Source organism: Medicago sativa, chromosome 4 (genome assembly GCF_051527215.1).
Source record: "Medicago sativa cultivar Bolivia chromosome 4, Bolivia_mono, whole genome shotgun sequence".
NCBI lineage: Eukaryota > Viridiplantae > Streptophyta > Magnoliopsida > Fabales > Fabaceae > Medicago > Medicago sativa.
In genome coordinates, this window is record NC_140752.1 from 61,912,155 (window position 1) to 61,929,048 (window position 16,894).

Genomic DNA, 16,894 nt, shown 5'->3' on the forward strand with positions numbered 1-16,894 from the left:
GAATGTCAAGAAAGTGACTTTGTGCTCAAAAATGTATTACTCGATTCCGAGGGCAAATGGATGCCAATTCACAATGAATGGTAGCAAACTTGCACGTCCTATGAATACCGATGCAGTCAAGAAATACTTTGTCAAAAAATAAATGAAAGCTCGATGAGTCGCAAACCTGAAAAGGCGGCTTAGACAAAAAAAAGAGCGTCTCGATGGACTGAAAACCTGAAAGGGCGGTCTATGCAAAAGTTAGAGACATATAAAAAAAATGTTTATCCTGATAGGTTGAAACCCGCAAGGGCGATCTATGCAAAAGTTAAGGATCATGACAAAGTAACTGCATCGGGTCGGACATGACTCACTTGGGGCATTTCAACTGTCAAAAGGATCTCCAATATGAAGCATCTGCAAATCAATAACTCGGAACAGTGGAATTCAAAGTTGTCAGGGAGTATAACAGTTATTGTGTTTAATGTACCTTTCCCTTTATAATTACCATTTTCCAAACTTTTTAAAATCCGTGGAGCTTCGCCTTTGGCAGGCTACCATTCCATTACATCTAATTTGAGCCTATGCCCATTTATTTGAAATTCTCATCCATTCTGTTTACAAAATTTTCTTCTATTTTTGATAATTATACTTAAAGCAAAAATATATATTTTAAAAAACTTTTTTCATGTCTTTTGAAATGCGTAAACAACAAGTACATTTTCTTTGAACTTATGAGTAGGTGAAACATACATCAGCATCCGTCTCAAGGACAGTTAAACTTTGCAAGGTAAGCATGACCAAAAGGTGTGAGATGACCTCTGTCAAAAAAAAAAGCTCGTTAAGTCGAAAACCTGAGAAGGCGACTTAGGAAAAAATGAGCATCCCGGTGGATCGAAAACCCGAAAGGGCGATCCAGGCAAAAGTTAGGGATTTTATGAAAAAAACAAAGACAGGGGCATCACATTTTCGAGTGGGCCAAACGAAAGAACACACTTTATGGTGGTTTGATTAATGACGGCTTCTGGGCTGTACCCCGACGGTGGTTGATTCATCCCCCAAGTGATGTTATTCCCCAATGAAGAGTGCCGAATGCTTGTAACGTGATGTCGGGCCTCTTTCTTTGGACCTGCCCAAATCTTGTCTCAACAGTCTTACCGTTATACTGTCATATGAGTCTCATACGCATACATTCATTCATGCATACATGGCACGCATAAAATATCATTCATGCATACATAGCACGTATAAAATATCATTCATACTTAGTTCCATTATTTGTCTATGTCTTACTCTAATACATAAAAATGTCATCTCAATGTGTCTGATTCAAGTCAAGTGGCAGGACCCATTAAATCATCTTTGTACCCATTAAATCATCCCACTGTGTCATTACTCATGCGGGTAACTGACGGCATTTTCTTTCTATAGATGGTCGTTACACATGCGGGTAACGGACGACATTTTCTTTATGTAGTGGTCGTTACACATGCGGGTAACCGACACCATTTTCTTTCTGTACGTAGTCGTTACTCATGCGGGTAACTGACGGCAATTTGTTTCTGTACGTAGTCATTACTCATGCGGGTAACTGACAACATTTTGTTTCTGAACGTAGTCGTTACACATGCGGGTAACCGACGGCATTTTCTTTCTATATTATAGTCGTTACTCCTGCGGGTAACCGACGACATTTTCTTTCTGTAGATGGTCGTTACTCACGCGGGTAACCGACGACATTTTCTTTCTGTAGTGGTCGTTACACATGCGGGTAACCGACACCATTTTCTTTCTATACGTGGTCGTTACTCATGCGGGTAACTGACGACATTTTCTTTTTATAGTGGTCGTTACACATGCGGGTAACTGACGGCATTTTGTTTCTGTAAGTGGTCATTACTCATGCGGGTAAGTGGTCGTTACTCATGCGGGTAACTAACGACATTTTGTTTCTGTAAGTGGTCGTTACACATGCAAGTAACTGACAATATTATCTTTCTGTATGTGGTCGTTACTCATGCGAGTAGCTGACAATATGTTCGTCTTCACCACAGTAATGATGGTAGACAGTCTTCTCTCTCCAGTGATAACTTTTTAGTTTATTCCGCGTCGACATATTGCATTCATAATTGCATTTGCATGCATTCATATTATTATAGCATTGCATTCTCAACATGTCAACGGGTCAAAATTGGGGTACTCGATATTTGATAGGAAATTAGATATGGGCCTTAGGCCAATAGAGAGAGTAAGAAGATATTCTCTAAATAAATCTTAGTAAAGATATTATATTAGAATTATATTAGAAATATATAATAAGTATATTATCCAAATAAATCTTAGTAAAGATATTATATTAGAAATATATAATAAAGATATTATTCAAATAAATCTTAGTAAAGATATTATTTGATAATATGTCCTTGGTAGTATTCTATATAAGTCAATATGTAGAGGGAGTTCTAAGAAGCAATCAGATTATTTGTTAGTACCCTTTTAGGGTTGGCAGCAAGAGACTTTGCTGAGGAGCTTTGCTCTGGAACTTGTAACTCTTTTCTTTATTCCATCTACTTAATAATATTCACCACTATTCTCTAGTTTCTATTGATTTCTTCTGTGTTATTGGCTCTGCTCTATCAATTGGTCCGACCTACCATGTTCATGCAAACCATGGCTGAGCGATTTAATTTTGTGGAGGATCGTTTGGAACGTGTCAAAACAAGAATCGAAGGTTTGCGTGCTGTGATTGCCGAAGAGATTCAACGTGCTTTGGTGAATCCATTAGAAAAACTCAAGGAGTTGAAACACACTGGCTCAGTGGAGAACTATGTTGCAGATTTCCAATTATACTCTTCTCAGTGTGAACGTTTGCCGGAGCAACAACTTTTGGGTTACTTCATCAGTGGATTACGTCACGATATCCGTTCTCGTGTTCGCATGTTCAAACCACGCAACTGTGGTTCAGACCAATTGATAGAGCAGAGCCAATAACACAGAAGAAATCAATAGAAACTAGAGAATAGTGGTGAATATTATTAAGTAGATGGAATAAAGAAAAGAGTTACAAGTTCCAGAGCAAAGCTCCTCAGCAAAGTCTCTTGCTGCCAACCCTAAAAGGGTACTAACAAATAATCTGATTGCTTCTTAGAACTCCCTCTACATATTGACTTATATAGAATACTACCAAGGACATATTATCAAATAATATCTTTACTAAGATTTATTTGAATAATATCTTTATTATATATTTCTAATATAATATCTTTACTAAGATTTATTTGGATAATATACTTATTATATATTTCTAATATAATTCTAATATAATATCTTTACTAAGATTTATTTAGAGAATATCTTCTTACTCTCTCTATTGGCCTAAGGCCCATATCTAAGTTCCTATCATCACCGACCGCTAGAAAAACAACCTTGTCCTCAAGGTTGGATATAGTTTCTATAGCCATTTTTGCTACTGGGAGAGCCTTCAATTTGCCTGAGAAACAAATAGGAATGGAGCCGTTGATGACAGTGATGCTGGATATCAATTGCACCCAAATGCTTGAGGACCAAAACTTTCCTCTATCATATACCAAATTAAGCCGCATCCAAATGCTTGAAGACCAAAACTTCCCTTTGTCATATACAAGTTTCATAAAATAGTATTTCGCGGAATAGTTTATCCCACCCAGTCCATAAGCAGCCCCAACCATAAGAAAGTTGCATTTTCTGGGGTCCCATGGTGTTACCAAAACTAGTGAATAGAATAACTGCATTGCAACATTGGCTAAATCAAACAATTCCTCCAAGTAACAAGCGTTGAAATTCCACGCAAACATCAAGATAGCTGCTGGGAATTTGTTCCCAAGGCTGGAAACGCTGATCTGAAACTTGTGCTTGTCATTGGCATGGTCAACACTTTCAGCATATATTATGATGACTTTAAGTTTATACTGCAATACTCTATGTAATTTGTCTTCAAAATTTACGAAGGACCCTTTCCAATTAAGTTCAAACACAGCAACTTTTATCGATTTCATCCTTCCAGAACGGCAATAAAACACTATCATTTCATCACAATCTTCCAATCTTGGAACCGTTTTTGCCCTTAACATCTCTAGATCCTTCTCAACTGAACCGATGTTAAAAACCTCTGTTGATAGTGATCCCATACTTGCCAGATATCTTGTCACCGACATCGTTTGCTCGACCTCCTTTGACCCAGTGTCCGGCGGCTTTGGTGGTGGTGTGATTATGATTGAGCAACACGCACATACTTCATTGATAAATACAGTGCTTTCCTTTCCGCTTGGCTTTCCTTTAGAGTTCACAATCCCAAATCCAGTGCTCAGTGACTGTGGGGAATTCGCCTCCCATAAATAAGCAACCGGTGCCTTCAATAGCAATACCCACGAAGCTAGTACTCCCACGGTTCTCAATTTCCGTTTCTGATCTATCGATTTCGAAGACGGTAACAGGATGGCCGGAACCGCCAAAGACGAAGGTTCAATTCCATCCATTCCTTCCGACAGAATTGGATGGTTTCTTCCCTCCCCCAAAGAAATTGCTCTGTGTTCCTTCTTCATATTCTCTCCCGCCTCTTCCTTTTATGGTGTCACCTCAGTTTCACCAGAAATCACACTAGAGGTTGACGTCAGCGGCTTGTGAGACCCTGTCGATATGGTAGAACCGGAAATCAAGCATGATTGACCTGAAACTCCCCAAACCGGTCTCGGGTTAGATGACTTGTTACCATCATCTTCTTGATGAGCCAGCGACTGCTTCTGCGGACGAGCCCAAGAGTTTGGACCCATTTTGTAACCTGAACGCGACTCCTCAGCAAACTCCCGCTCCACATCACGTGCCCACTGCATCGCCAATTCACAGTTGCGTGGTTTGAACATGGGAACACGAGAACGGATATCGTGACGTAATCCACTGATGAAGTAACCCAAAAGTTGTTGCTCCGGCAAACGTTCACAGTTCACACTGAGAAGAGTATAATTGGAAATCTGCAACATAGTTCTCCACTGAGCCAGTGTGTTTCAACTCCTTGAGTTTTTCTAATGGATTCACCAAAGCACGTTGAATCTCTTCGGCAATCACAGCACGCAAACCTTCGATTCTTGTTTTGACACGTTCCAAACGATCCTCCACAAAATTAAATCGCTCAGCCATGGTTTGCATGAACAAGGTAGGTCGGACCAATTGATAGAGCAGAGCCAATAACACAGAAGAAATCAATAGAAACTAGAGAATAGTGGTGAATATTATTAAGTAGATGGAATAAAGAAAAGAGTTACAAGTTCCAGAGCAAAGCTCCTCAGCAAAGTCTCTTGCTGCCAACCCTAAAAGGGTACTAACAAATAATCTGATTGCTTCTTAGAACTCCCTCTACATATTGACTTATATAGAATACTACCAAGGACATATTATCAAATAATATCTTTACTAAGATTTATTTGAATAATATCTTTATTATATATTTCTAATATAATATCTTTACTAAGATTTATTTGGATAATATACTTATTATATATTTCTAATATAATTCTAATATAATATCTTTACTAAGATTTATTTAGAGAATATCTTCTTACTCTCTCTATTGGCCTAAGGCCCATATCTAATTTCCTATCAATATTTAAGTCTCTTCGACCCTTCAAATCAAAGTTTTCATTTTTAAAACCCTGGGACGAAGTAACTTAAATAGGGGCATCTGTCATACCCCAAAATTTGACCATTAGACCCTGCATTCATACACTGACACGTGTCCTTTGACCCTTATCAGTCTTTGACTTTTCAGCGAAAATTTCGGCAGAGAGGTATTTTAAAATACCTCATATTTGGTTCCGAGTCGGGCCCTCTTCGCTCAATTTTTTATTTATTATTATTATTATTATTATTATTATTATTATTATTATTTTTGTTATTATTATTTTTACTTATTTATTAATATTATTATTAGTTATTTTATGTCCATAAAAAAGGGTCCAAATGTGGTCCGAAAATATCCAAGCCAGCCCAACGCGCCTGCCCACTTGTTAAGCCCAGTTTCTTGCTTTTTAATTTCTGCACCCCCTTTACTGCTTGCATACCCCCCAACATCTAACTCTATTTATTTTGCATGCATTTTAACATTCTCTTGCATTTTCATATTTTTCTTTTGCACTTTATTCCTTTACTTTATGTTTATTATATCATCACGCATATTTAAATTTTTGTCCACACCTCAATCCGGAGTGCTCTGGTCCATTTTATTTTCGTATTCATTTTTATTTTTTCGCATTACATTCTATTATCTATTATTATCATATGCATATTTAAATTTTGTCATTAAATACAAATCAATCCAGAGTGCTCTGGTCCATTTTATTTTCGCATTCATTTTTATTTTATTTTCGCATTACATTCTATTATCTACTATTATCATATGCATATTTAAATTTTGTCATTAAATATAAATCAATCCAGAGTGCTCTGGTCCTAAATCAACTGTTAATATTATATTTCTGCTTATATAATCATTCTCCAGAATGCTCTGGTCCTAAATCAACTGTTAATATTATATTTCTGCTTATATAATCATTCTCCAGAATGCTCTGGTCCTAAATCAATTGTTAATATTATATTTCTGCTTATATATGCATTCTCCAGAATGCTCTGGTCCGTGTTAAAATAACTTCATATTTCAGCTTAATATTATTTTTCTCATTCTGCTTATATAATTTTCATATCATTATTCAAAATAACAAAAACATTCAAATAATCAAAAATCACAAAAATATTTTCATAAACAAACCTTGATCCTAGATCAAGCGATCGTCTTTTTTTATTTTATTTTCTTAAATCAAGCATCAATCAATGTAATGCTACTTTGAGTGATTTTGCTTTCAATATAAAGAACACAAACCCATTCCAATTTGCTATTTGGCTTTTCATTTTAAAACTTTTTTCAAAAACATTAAAAAACACAAACAAATCAAACGTCAATTTCTACCCCGAACTACGAGGTTTTGATCCCTCACGGGTACGTAGGCAAAGGACATGTGTCCTTCCAAATCAATAAAAATGTAGATAAATTAGGTCTTTCTTTTCTTTTATCATTGCAAATTCCCTTTTTTTAAAGCAAGCAAGTTTATCGCACAAAAGTTAAATAAAATCAAGAGGTTCTCGTAGAGTACTACGAATATTTAGGGTGCTTAAAACCTTCCCTAAATATAACCAACCCCCGAACCCTTAATCCCTAAAAAATGTGGTATTTGAACCTTTTTCCACTTTCTTTTGAAAAGAATTAAATGTTCAGTCGTGAAATCAAAAATGGGTCAACGCCAACCAAATGGCATTTCGACCGTCCGAAAAATGACGCGACACATATGAACTTTATTCTTTCCCCTTAGTAAGACAGGGTTAGATGTATCAGGGACAAGTAAGAGTATGTGGTAAAATTCTAAGATTCATAGTTCCTTTAGATGAAAATTTAAAAATTTCTGACTGTGTACAAAATACTATATGATTGACGACCATGTACACGTATTGCACACATGACCTTTAGGGTGATCGAGGAACAACTTGACATTTGGAGGGACGCTTGATCTCACCGAACTAGCCACTTAATTAGAATCCTTATTTTATAACTGATAATTATTTGCATTCACCCAACAAGGAAATAGAGGGAATTCGAAGAATGCTAATCGCCGCCAAACTCTACAATCAAAACCTTTAATTTTTCGCAATCAACTGAACTGCTTTGCACAGTGAAATCAAACTTTCAAACTCCCCCATTTATTTGATTTTATTTACTGCATGAATAAGTTTAGCTAGTTGTCTTGTTGAAACAACAATTCCTGTGAAGATGATTTTACTTACTAATTTATTACTTGAAAACGATTTAGTGTACTTGTCAAATTTAGTCATCATGCATCATAACAAATTACGAGTTTGTTACAATAACAATTTTTGATTTTCTCACTTTAGACGAATAGAAGATCCTTGCCCTTTGCTTTTTATGTTAGGGTTGTATATGAGAAACTACCTGCTTTTGTGATCCTTACAAGTCAATTGGTCATTCTACCAACATAAGAGGTTGTCAAGAAATAAAATTGGACAAAAAAAGATTCAAGGGGATTTTGTTGGAACTAAACCCGCAAAACCAACTAAACAAGGACTAGAAACTAATGTTGAGGAATTACCGCATCATAACTTGGTGAAAAAATAATGGTTCTCCTAATAGGAAAAATGTGCAAACCTGTTATTGGTTTCCAAAATAATGGATCTAATGCTTCTTACTCGTTTCATAATTTTTCATCATTCAGAACTATAATTCGTCTTTTGGGATTTGTCCCTAATATATAACGAAAGCATAAAATATAAATAATAATATAAACTTTGATGGTCATCAAGATTTTGATGTGAGATTATTTAATAAGGTCAAATGATCATTTGAGTAAGCTAAGGAGATACATATGACATATTGATTAGAGATATTTAACATTAATTTCAACTTTTAGTAAAAAAAACATTAATTTCAACTTTTTAAATGGCTTCTTGCAACTCCTAAGTTCTAAAAGTTATTTAATTGAAGTTTAACAAAACATGAAATTTTTATTTATAAAAGGAAGAAAAACATTTTGTTTAAAACATGCAAAGGAGGAAAAAAAGGCTCAAGTTCTCATGTTTGTTCATGATTTGTTTATCTGTATTTATCTATTTATTGTTATAACCACTAGAAGTATGTCATATTTCACACCATTTTTTTTTAACTTTCCTAATTTATTTTATTGAATATTTTATCACCTATTAGTGACATTTCTTTTTTACAATGCAGAGACTGATATTCGCTGCCATTCTTACTATGATTGTCCGCCAGTTGCATATCATTACTGTGAGTGCATTGAAGGTTTTTGTGCATACATAAAATTGGATTAGATAAGTTTAAAAATAAGGGTTAATTAAGTAAATGATCCTATAAATATTCAAAATTCTATTTTTAGTCTTTATAAAAAGAATCTTACTTTTTTTTTTTTGACAAATTTTTTTTTTTACTTTTAGTCTCTTTAACATTTTTCTTTAGCATTTCTAAGGATAAAAAATGTCGATAGACGTTTTAAAAGAGATCAAAACTGTTGTTGAAATTTTTTATAAGGACTAAAAATGTAGGCGAAATTTTTTGAAGGGACCAAAAATTTTGATTTTTTTGTAGGGACTAAATTTTTTTTATAGATATTTATAAGGATCTTTTACTTAATTAATCCTAAATATAAATATGTTACCTCTAAGTGTATAATTTTATTTCTACATCTCTCATTTTTTTTTTTATTTCTACATCATAATGTTTGTTCTCTTATAATTTACTCCAAAATTTGATTTATGTTTCTCTTGCCTTCGTGTTATTGGCTTGGGACCTGGGAGTGTGCTCCTCTTGAGGTCTTAGGTTCGATTCTCTCCAGTTTCAATTTTTTTTTCTCTTGCCTTCAATTTTCATGACAATGTCGCTGTGTAAATATAATAATCTGATTTAATTAATAAATGCAACATAGGATTATGCAAATTAATCATTTGTTCTGCTTTTACAATTTGTATGTACTTAAAAATTCATTGAAAGAGATAAACTAAAATAATGTCAAAAGTCCTACAAATTTTTTATTATATTGATTAAATAACGTAACAATAGGATAGAACATTTTATACACAAGACTATAGTATTAAAGATATCAACGTCTTCTTTAAGAAACAAAGACGATCTCTACCAAGACACCGACTTTGGCTATGATATTGAATACAAATTTCAATAGAATAACTTTGAAACCCACAAATTGAAGGTAGATAACAAGGCCCTAAACACCATCACACCGCCCGGGTACAACTCGTTATGTTGGAGTTAGCCCAACTAGCCAATCTATTTCGATTGAATTTGCCGATTTTTAGCGGTGAAAGTGTTTTTTTTAACAACCAAAAACTTTGGACTAACATATTGATGATCGTCTTTATTATAAAATTAGAGTATATTTTTCTTTTGAAAGCATTTTCCCAAATTAAGGATCTGAATCAATGCCTTATCTTATAAATTATTTCCCCATAATGAGTTTTCTAATCAAATCATACACTTCGTAAAACATGAAATGATGTATGAGCATTCATTTCTTATGACAATATCATTTACAGTGGTACAAATTATAAAGTAGAGAAAATAAACAAGTAAGACTCTACAACCAAAACTTCCAAGCTGATCTTAAACCCTAAATTGAGATGATAAGGTGTGAGATCCACCAATGGCATTAAGACAAACTTCCTCCAACCACCAATACAGTCATCTCCCTGCCATGTTTTTAGCGTCGTCACGATTTTCACAACTAAGATATTAAGAAATTCTGGGGCACCCATACCCATATTTCCACGGGTAAAATAGATGGTCATGATCATAAAAACAACATACATACAAAAACACAAAATGTAAGCCTACATGGCATGGTAAATAACATCAACATTAGAATATTTCAGAGAACTTATTTAGATAAAGAACGTACCGCCACAATGGGTGTTGCATCAAAGATTAATGCATATACTGATGATGCTATTGGAAAAGTATATCGTGTTGAACACTCAGGTCGAGTGCATGCGCTATTTGGGTTTGGAGATTTGTCCTAATTTTGATTTTGGAAAGCGTAAGCATTTCACAAATTATATTCAAGCTGACAGCTATAATCAAAAGAATGTTGAATACTTACAAAAGCAAGTTGAAGGTTTGGGAGAAAAAATATTTTTTTTTCCGAACCAAGAGTGAGGTTAAACATCAGGGGGGGAGACTGAACATCCCAACTAGGTTGACACCTTCAAGACCCCCATCGTCTGCCACCTACTCATAAAATATATTATTGAAAAAATGAGAAAATATATACAAGAGGGAGGACCAAACCAAAACCCTAAAAAAGGACAAAAACAAGAAAGAAAAAAACTAAGGGAAGCGATCATTTGGGAGACCATAGCGATCTCTAAAAAAATCATCCCGAATCAATGTGGGCAAAGAATCCCACCAAAGCATCCCCTGAATGGTGTGACCGTGATTTGCTAGCTTATTTGCACAAGTGTTACCCTCACGAAAAACATGATACGAAAGAAGTCGAATACCATAATAAACACAATTTGCCCAGTGATTTCTCAGCCTCCACGAAACTAGATCATGATTTTGAAAGACCAAGACAACGCTCTTCAAGTCCCCCTGAATCCATAATTTCATCCAACATTTATTATAAGCAATTTCCATGGCATGAATAAATCAAAGCAACTTATATTCAAAAATCGAAAAAGATCCAAGATTACTAGAAAAACAGCCAACAAAAGTACCATGGTGATCACAGAAAACACCATTGTAAGAGGCATGGTTCCCCAAGACTGACCCATCTGTGGTAACCTTCATGGAGGCTACCAAACAACCGGAATAATATCTTTGACACGACAATGTCGCGGATGCACTTGAAGCGCATCAAGAATTCGAGTATCTGATAAACTAGAAAAACAATATCCTTTAGATTCCGAACCACTCATGGAAACATGAGAAATAATTGTTGCTTTAGCAGCATGGGCAGAAACTCTAGCATTGTTGAAACAAATCCCATTTCTAGCTATCCAAATGGTGTGGAGGGTATGCACAATACTAGAGACAAAGATGTCTAAAGCCCTGGAGCTGATTCTAGCTGGTGAGATAGTGGTATGGAGCTTGGAAGATAAAGCACCATATGCTGCATGTAACCACACCGACTTGTCAGGTAAAGGCGAGGTGGGAAAAGTGACACGTGATATCCGAGACACAACAACAACATGTAAAAATGGGTGAGGAAGAACCCATCATTGACCATCAACAATTGCGTCGGAAAATTAATTTTTTCACCACTACCAACCAGCCACAAAGAATCCTCCATCACAGTAGGAATATGGAGTTTGATGTCATACCACACAGACGAGGAGAAGTGTAATTAGACTTAGGCTTTCCCAACTTGAAGTGACGACACTTAAATATTTAAGACCATTCAGTATTATGTGATAGGAGATTCCAACTAAGTGAAAAATCAAAGATTCATAGTAGAACGCATGTCAAGACCTCTGGACTCAAAGGGTAAGCCAATAGTTTGCCAAGAAACAGTACAAACTTTCCGTGAAAAAATATCTCCACTCCACAAAAAATTCTTGATCCATTGATCAAGCTGACACAACAACTTCACCGGCCACAAATAGACATGGAAGGAATAAACAAGCATGCCATGAATAATAGGTTTTATCAATTGAACTCTTCCCATTATAGAAAGCAATACACCTTTCCAAGTAGCTAGCTTTACCTTGATTTTGTTTATAAATTTGAAATTGGAGCATTTCGGTTTCCCTTTAAAAATGGGACATCCCAAGTAAGTAAACGAAACAGCACCGACACCATATCCCAACAAAGTCAAAATTTGACGAACTCTAGAGTGAGAGGAAAAATTCACTGCCTTACCATTAACAAGAATTGATAATTTAGCGTAGTGAAGAATTTCATTGATCCAATTGCAAAACAAATTAGATATGAAGAGACGAAGAAAGTTTGTTGTCAAAATCCCGATTTAAAGCCTAAAATCCCGGATTTCGCGACTTTCTTCACCTTCAACGACTTAAATCCATAGTAGAATCCTAAAATAGGCAAAATCCATCGATTTTGATTGCGATTTTACGATTTCTTATAAACTAAGTCATTTATGACTATATACCATTTATAACATATATTTAGTATTATTGTTTTTTGGTAAAATCCATCGATTTTGATTGCGATTTTACAATTTCCTATATCGATTCTACTAAAGTCCTTGAGTAAAATCCTTTGATTTTGATTGCGATTTTATGAGTCCCGATTTTGCTATTCCCTTTCGGCCTGAAGTAAAGTCGCGATTTTGACAACCTTTCAGAAACAACTTACACAAGCCACATAGAAACTTACACAAACACTGAGCAGCTTACGCAAATGACCGGTCAACTTCAGTATTATGTGATAGGAGACTCCATTTTCAGTATTTTGTTTAAACGCATCAATTTGCAATTATTCAGAACTTCATGCAACAGAAATTTGGTGATGAGTTGTCTATATTCAATAGAAATGTTCTCCATCTTAGTTTCTACCCTTTTTAATGATGCACTCTTTTCGCATAATTGTTTTTGGGTGCTGTACTCTTTTGTTATAGTAATGCTGAACTCTTTCCATCTTTGGTGCTCAACTCATCATTGCTTTTTGGTGTTTAGATTTTGAGCCATTATAGTTTTATTTTGGAGTTAAGATGTTGATTTGTTATAATTGTTGATTTTCGGATAATCTGGATGGCTTGTGTCTGGATTATTTGGAAGGAAATGAACAACAGTGTATTTCATCAGAAAGTGGCAGATTCGCATAATTCAGCAGAGAGGGTCAAATTGTTATCATTTCAGTGGCTAAAGGCAAATATGCTTACTTTTGTTTTTAGCTATGTGGTGGCGGCATCCTCTGGCTTTTATGGGTATTAATATGTAATCTCCTTGTATTTCCATTACTTTACTTCGGTGTTCGTTATTTCAGCAACAATGATTTTGTGTTGTACTCTGTTTTGGTGATCATCTTTTGCACACCTTGTGCAAGATGAATCACCGGTGGTAATATTAATTCAATTTTTGCTTGTAAAAAAAAATGTTTTGTTGTATAGAATTTACGTCTCTCTCATATAAATATATAGGTCTGCAATTGTTGTAATCATTAAGAAATAATCAAAACATTATATCTTCTATATGTGGTGAGACATGTCGATGACTGATGAGTCAATAATTAGTGTTTTTAATATAATATTTGAGTCCGTTTTATTTAATATTATTTCCTTTTTAGAACTATTTTACTTCAATTGCAAGTTATTTAATTTCAGGAACAAATATTCTAAAGTTTCAGTCTTGGAGCAAAAGAAAGAGGATTTGGAGCTGATTCGTGCTTAAAATATGAAGATTGAGTATAAAAATATGTTCCCCCAAGTCAGAAACTTGGCACGACCCGTGCCACCAGCCACACGGCCGTGCCAACCCCCAGGATACTCTTTTGCTGCTTTCTGCTTCAAGGACCAGCTACCTATTAGTTTATTTATGACCTAAAAGCTCGTGGTTTCTTGTGGAACATTCTAGTGATATATTTCTTAGGGCTTAAGTCGTTGTAAACTATAAATAGAGTAGCTAGCTATCACAACAATTCATCTTTTGTTCTTGGAATTCAATAGTGACGATTGTTTTCTCTTAATAAAAGTTCTTCTATTTATTTTATGTTCTTCTCCTTCTTCTCTTCTATGTCTACGAAGAACATGAGTGAGTAGACTCTTCTATTCTTGGGATTGTTGGATGAGTCTAATGACATAATCTAAATAAAACCAACCCTCGTACCCTAATTTTATATAAATCTACTTTCTAATCTAATTTCACCATTTTTATAATGAATTAACAAATATCAAACTCATAAAGCGACATCGGAGGGTTAGTATTTGTTAATTCATCATCACAAATATGAAGCGTTGAATCGAAAGATGAAGTTTTAATATTGGAACAAGTGAAATTAGATAAGGATTGCGAAACATGAGAATAGTCTAGCAAACCTTGAGACAAATAAAGTTTCGTTCTTCAAGGATTCCAATAGCAATCAACCATGAGAATAGGCGTGGTTGCTAGAGGAACACACTCATTGAGACCGAAAGGAGATGTGATAGGCTTAAGAGAAACTTGTCTTTAGAAAGTGGGTCTAATATAAAGTTCTAGGTTTAGGGTTTGGTTTGTGAAGGATTTGTCAACAAGATGAACCAATAATCCCAATGCGCCTTTTTATTATTATTTTCAACCTTTAAAAATCCAAACTTTACAACTGAACTTTCTTCTAATCATCAATAAAAGTTAATTGAATTGAACAACTCCCTATCGGAACGATACTCTCTTTTTTACTACTTCGGTAAATCGTGCACTTGCAGATTTACTACATCAATGACTGAAGAACTTCCTGAAAGCCAACATGGGAGTTGCACTATAATCTTTCAGCAAGGTTTTGACGTGAAGAAATGCTTGGAATGGTTCAGTTTCAAGTGAAGTATACTCTTTATGGTGGAGTATGATTGTCGGTATAGACAATGAAAGCAGAATATGAAACTCTTACAATCAAGGTGGAGATTGTTGGGTTTGATTGTCAAGTTTCTTGAATAAAGAAGGAGGTTAAACAATATTTTGTAATTGGAGAAGTCCCACATCGCTTAGTTTGGTCCAAGACTATATATTGAACCAAGGTTCTTTGTTTTTTGATGCATTAGTCAGTAGCACTTTAAGCTTACATCTGTCTTAGTTTAAATATGACTTACTTTAAATATTTGTTTTGTGAGAGTGTGGTTGTACTGGAACATTAGGGTGAGAGTGTACGTTGTAAAAAATTTCACAAAGTAATAATTATCTGGTTGTCTGTTTAGATAACGGTCGTGGTTTTTTTTTTCCAGTTTTGAAATTTCCACATTATATTCTTGTATGATAATTATATTCTTGTATGGTAATTGTGCTTATTTTTTTTTTCTTCAACCCTGTTCTTTCCTAATTATTTCTCCCACTGCAATAAAATTATCTATACTCAGGGCTACGAATTGTACCGTTGAGGATTTCGTCGGAACAAACTAGCCTAACTGAACAAGGTCTAAAACTCATGTTGAGTACCACAGCATGACTTGATGAAAAATAATGGTTAAATTTATAGGCAAAATGTACAATCTATTATTGGCTATCAATGGCTCTAATGCTTAGGTTCATTAATTTTCATCATTCATTACTGCTGTTCCACTTTTGAGTTTTGACCCTTCTATATTACGAAAGGCTAAACTATAAAAAAAAAAATGATAAATTTTGGTGATTATCAAGATTTTTATCTTAGATCTTGTAAAAAAATAAATAAAAAATTTTGTTAGATATTTACAAAGGCTAAGAGATCAATTGAGTACGGTAAAAGGATATACTGTATAGTGCATATTTATTAGACATTTAACGTTAATTTATATTTTTTAATGGCTTCTAGCAACTTTTAAGTGCTAAAAACTATTTAGTTGAAATTAACAAAGTATGAAATTTTTACATATAAAAGGATAAAAACATTTTGTTTATTACATTCATAGGAGGATAAAAAAAAAAAGGCTCAAGTTATCATGTTTGTTTATGATTTGATCCTTTTTATTTCTCTAATTCTTGTTGTAACCGGTATAAGTATGTCATTTTACAAGCATTTTTTTTTATTTCTTTTAATTTACTTATTTTTTGAAAAAACCAAACTTACCCATTAAAATTGGTTCCTTTTAATTTATCTTACATAATATTTCATCACTAATTAACATTCCTTCTTTCTTATATGAAAATGCAGAAGCTGATACTCCATGTCGTTCTTTCGATGATTGTCCCTGGGTTGTACATCATTATCGTGAGTGCATCGAAGGTTTTTGCGCATACCGGATATTGTATTAGTTAATTTTGAAAATAAGGGTCAAATATGTTTTTGTTGTTTCTATAAAATGGAGATTTTCTAAGTTTAATCTTTAATATTAATAGTTTTTTCAATTTTTAAGAAAATTTATACACACGGTTTTAGGTCCTGCCAAAATCAAACTTGTTTAATTACTCGTTTATTCAAATTGATAGAGTACATTATATATTATTATTAGTTAATTTATACAATGATGTTATCGTGGAACTAAGGGCCTGTTTCAAATAGTTTTTGTTTTCAGTTTTTGAAATATACAAGTGCTCTTTTCACAATGGTTATCCTTTTACATGTTATAGTTTTTTAGTCCCCAAAACTAAAAAATTTAAAACAGTTTCCAAAACTGTAATTTTAAAAATAGTTTAGCAAACAAGTTTTTAATTTTCAAGTTTTAAAAAA

General features: G+C 34.2%; 1 protein-coding gene across 1 annotated transcript; it reads left to right on the forward strand.

The window, feature by feature from the left end:
• Nucleotides 1-16,095: 16,095 nt before the first annotated feature.
• On the forward strand, nt 16,096-16,554 carry LOC146930470 (uncharacterized). The gene is made up of 2 exons (XM_085702000.1): nt 16,096-16,222; nt 16,371-16,554. The coding sequence occupies exons 1-2, from the start codon at nt 16,167-16,169 to the stop codon at nt 16,477-16,479; spliced, it is 165 nt and encodes a 54-aa protein (XP_085558126.1). The 5' UTR covers nt 16,096-16,166; the 3' UTR covers nt 16,480-16,554.
• Nucleotides 16,555-16,894: the final 340 nt, after the last annotated feature.

Bases quoted from the DNA above. Each gene is read 5' to 3' on its own strand.
- LOC146930470 (XM_085702000.1), top strand. From the start codon at position 16,167: ATGTTTGTTTATGATTTGATCCTTTTTATTTCTCTAATTCTTGTTGTA. The intron at 16,223-16,370 runs AAGTATGTCATT...TTTCTTATATGA, and splicing joins ATTCTTGTTGTAACCGGTAT to AAATGCAGAAGCTGATACTC.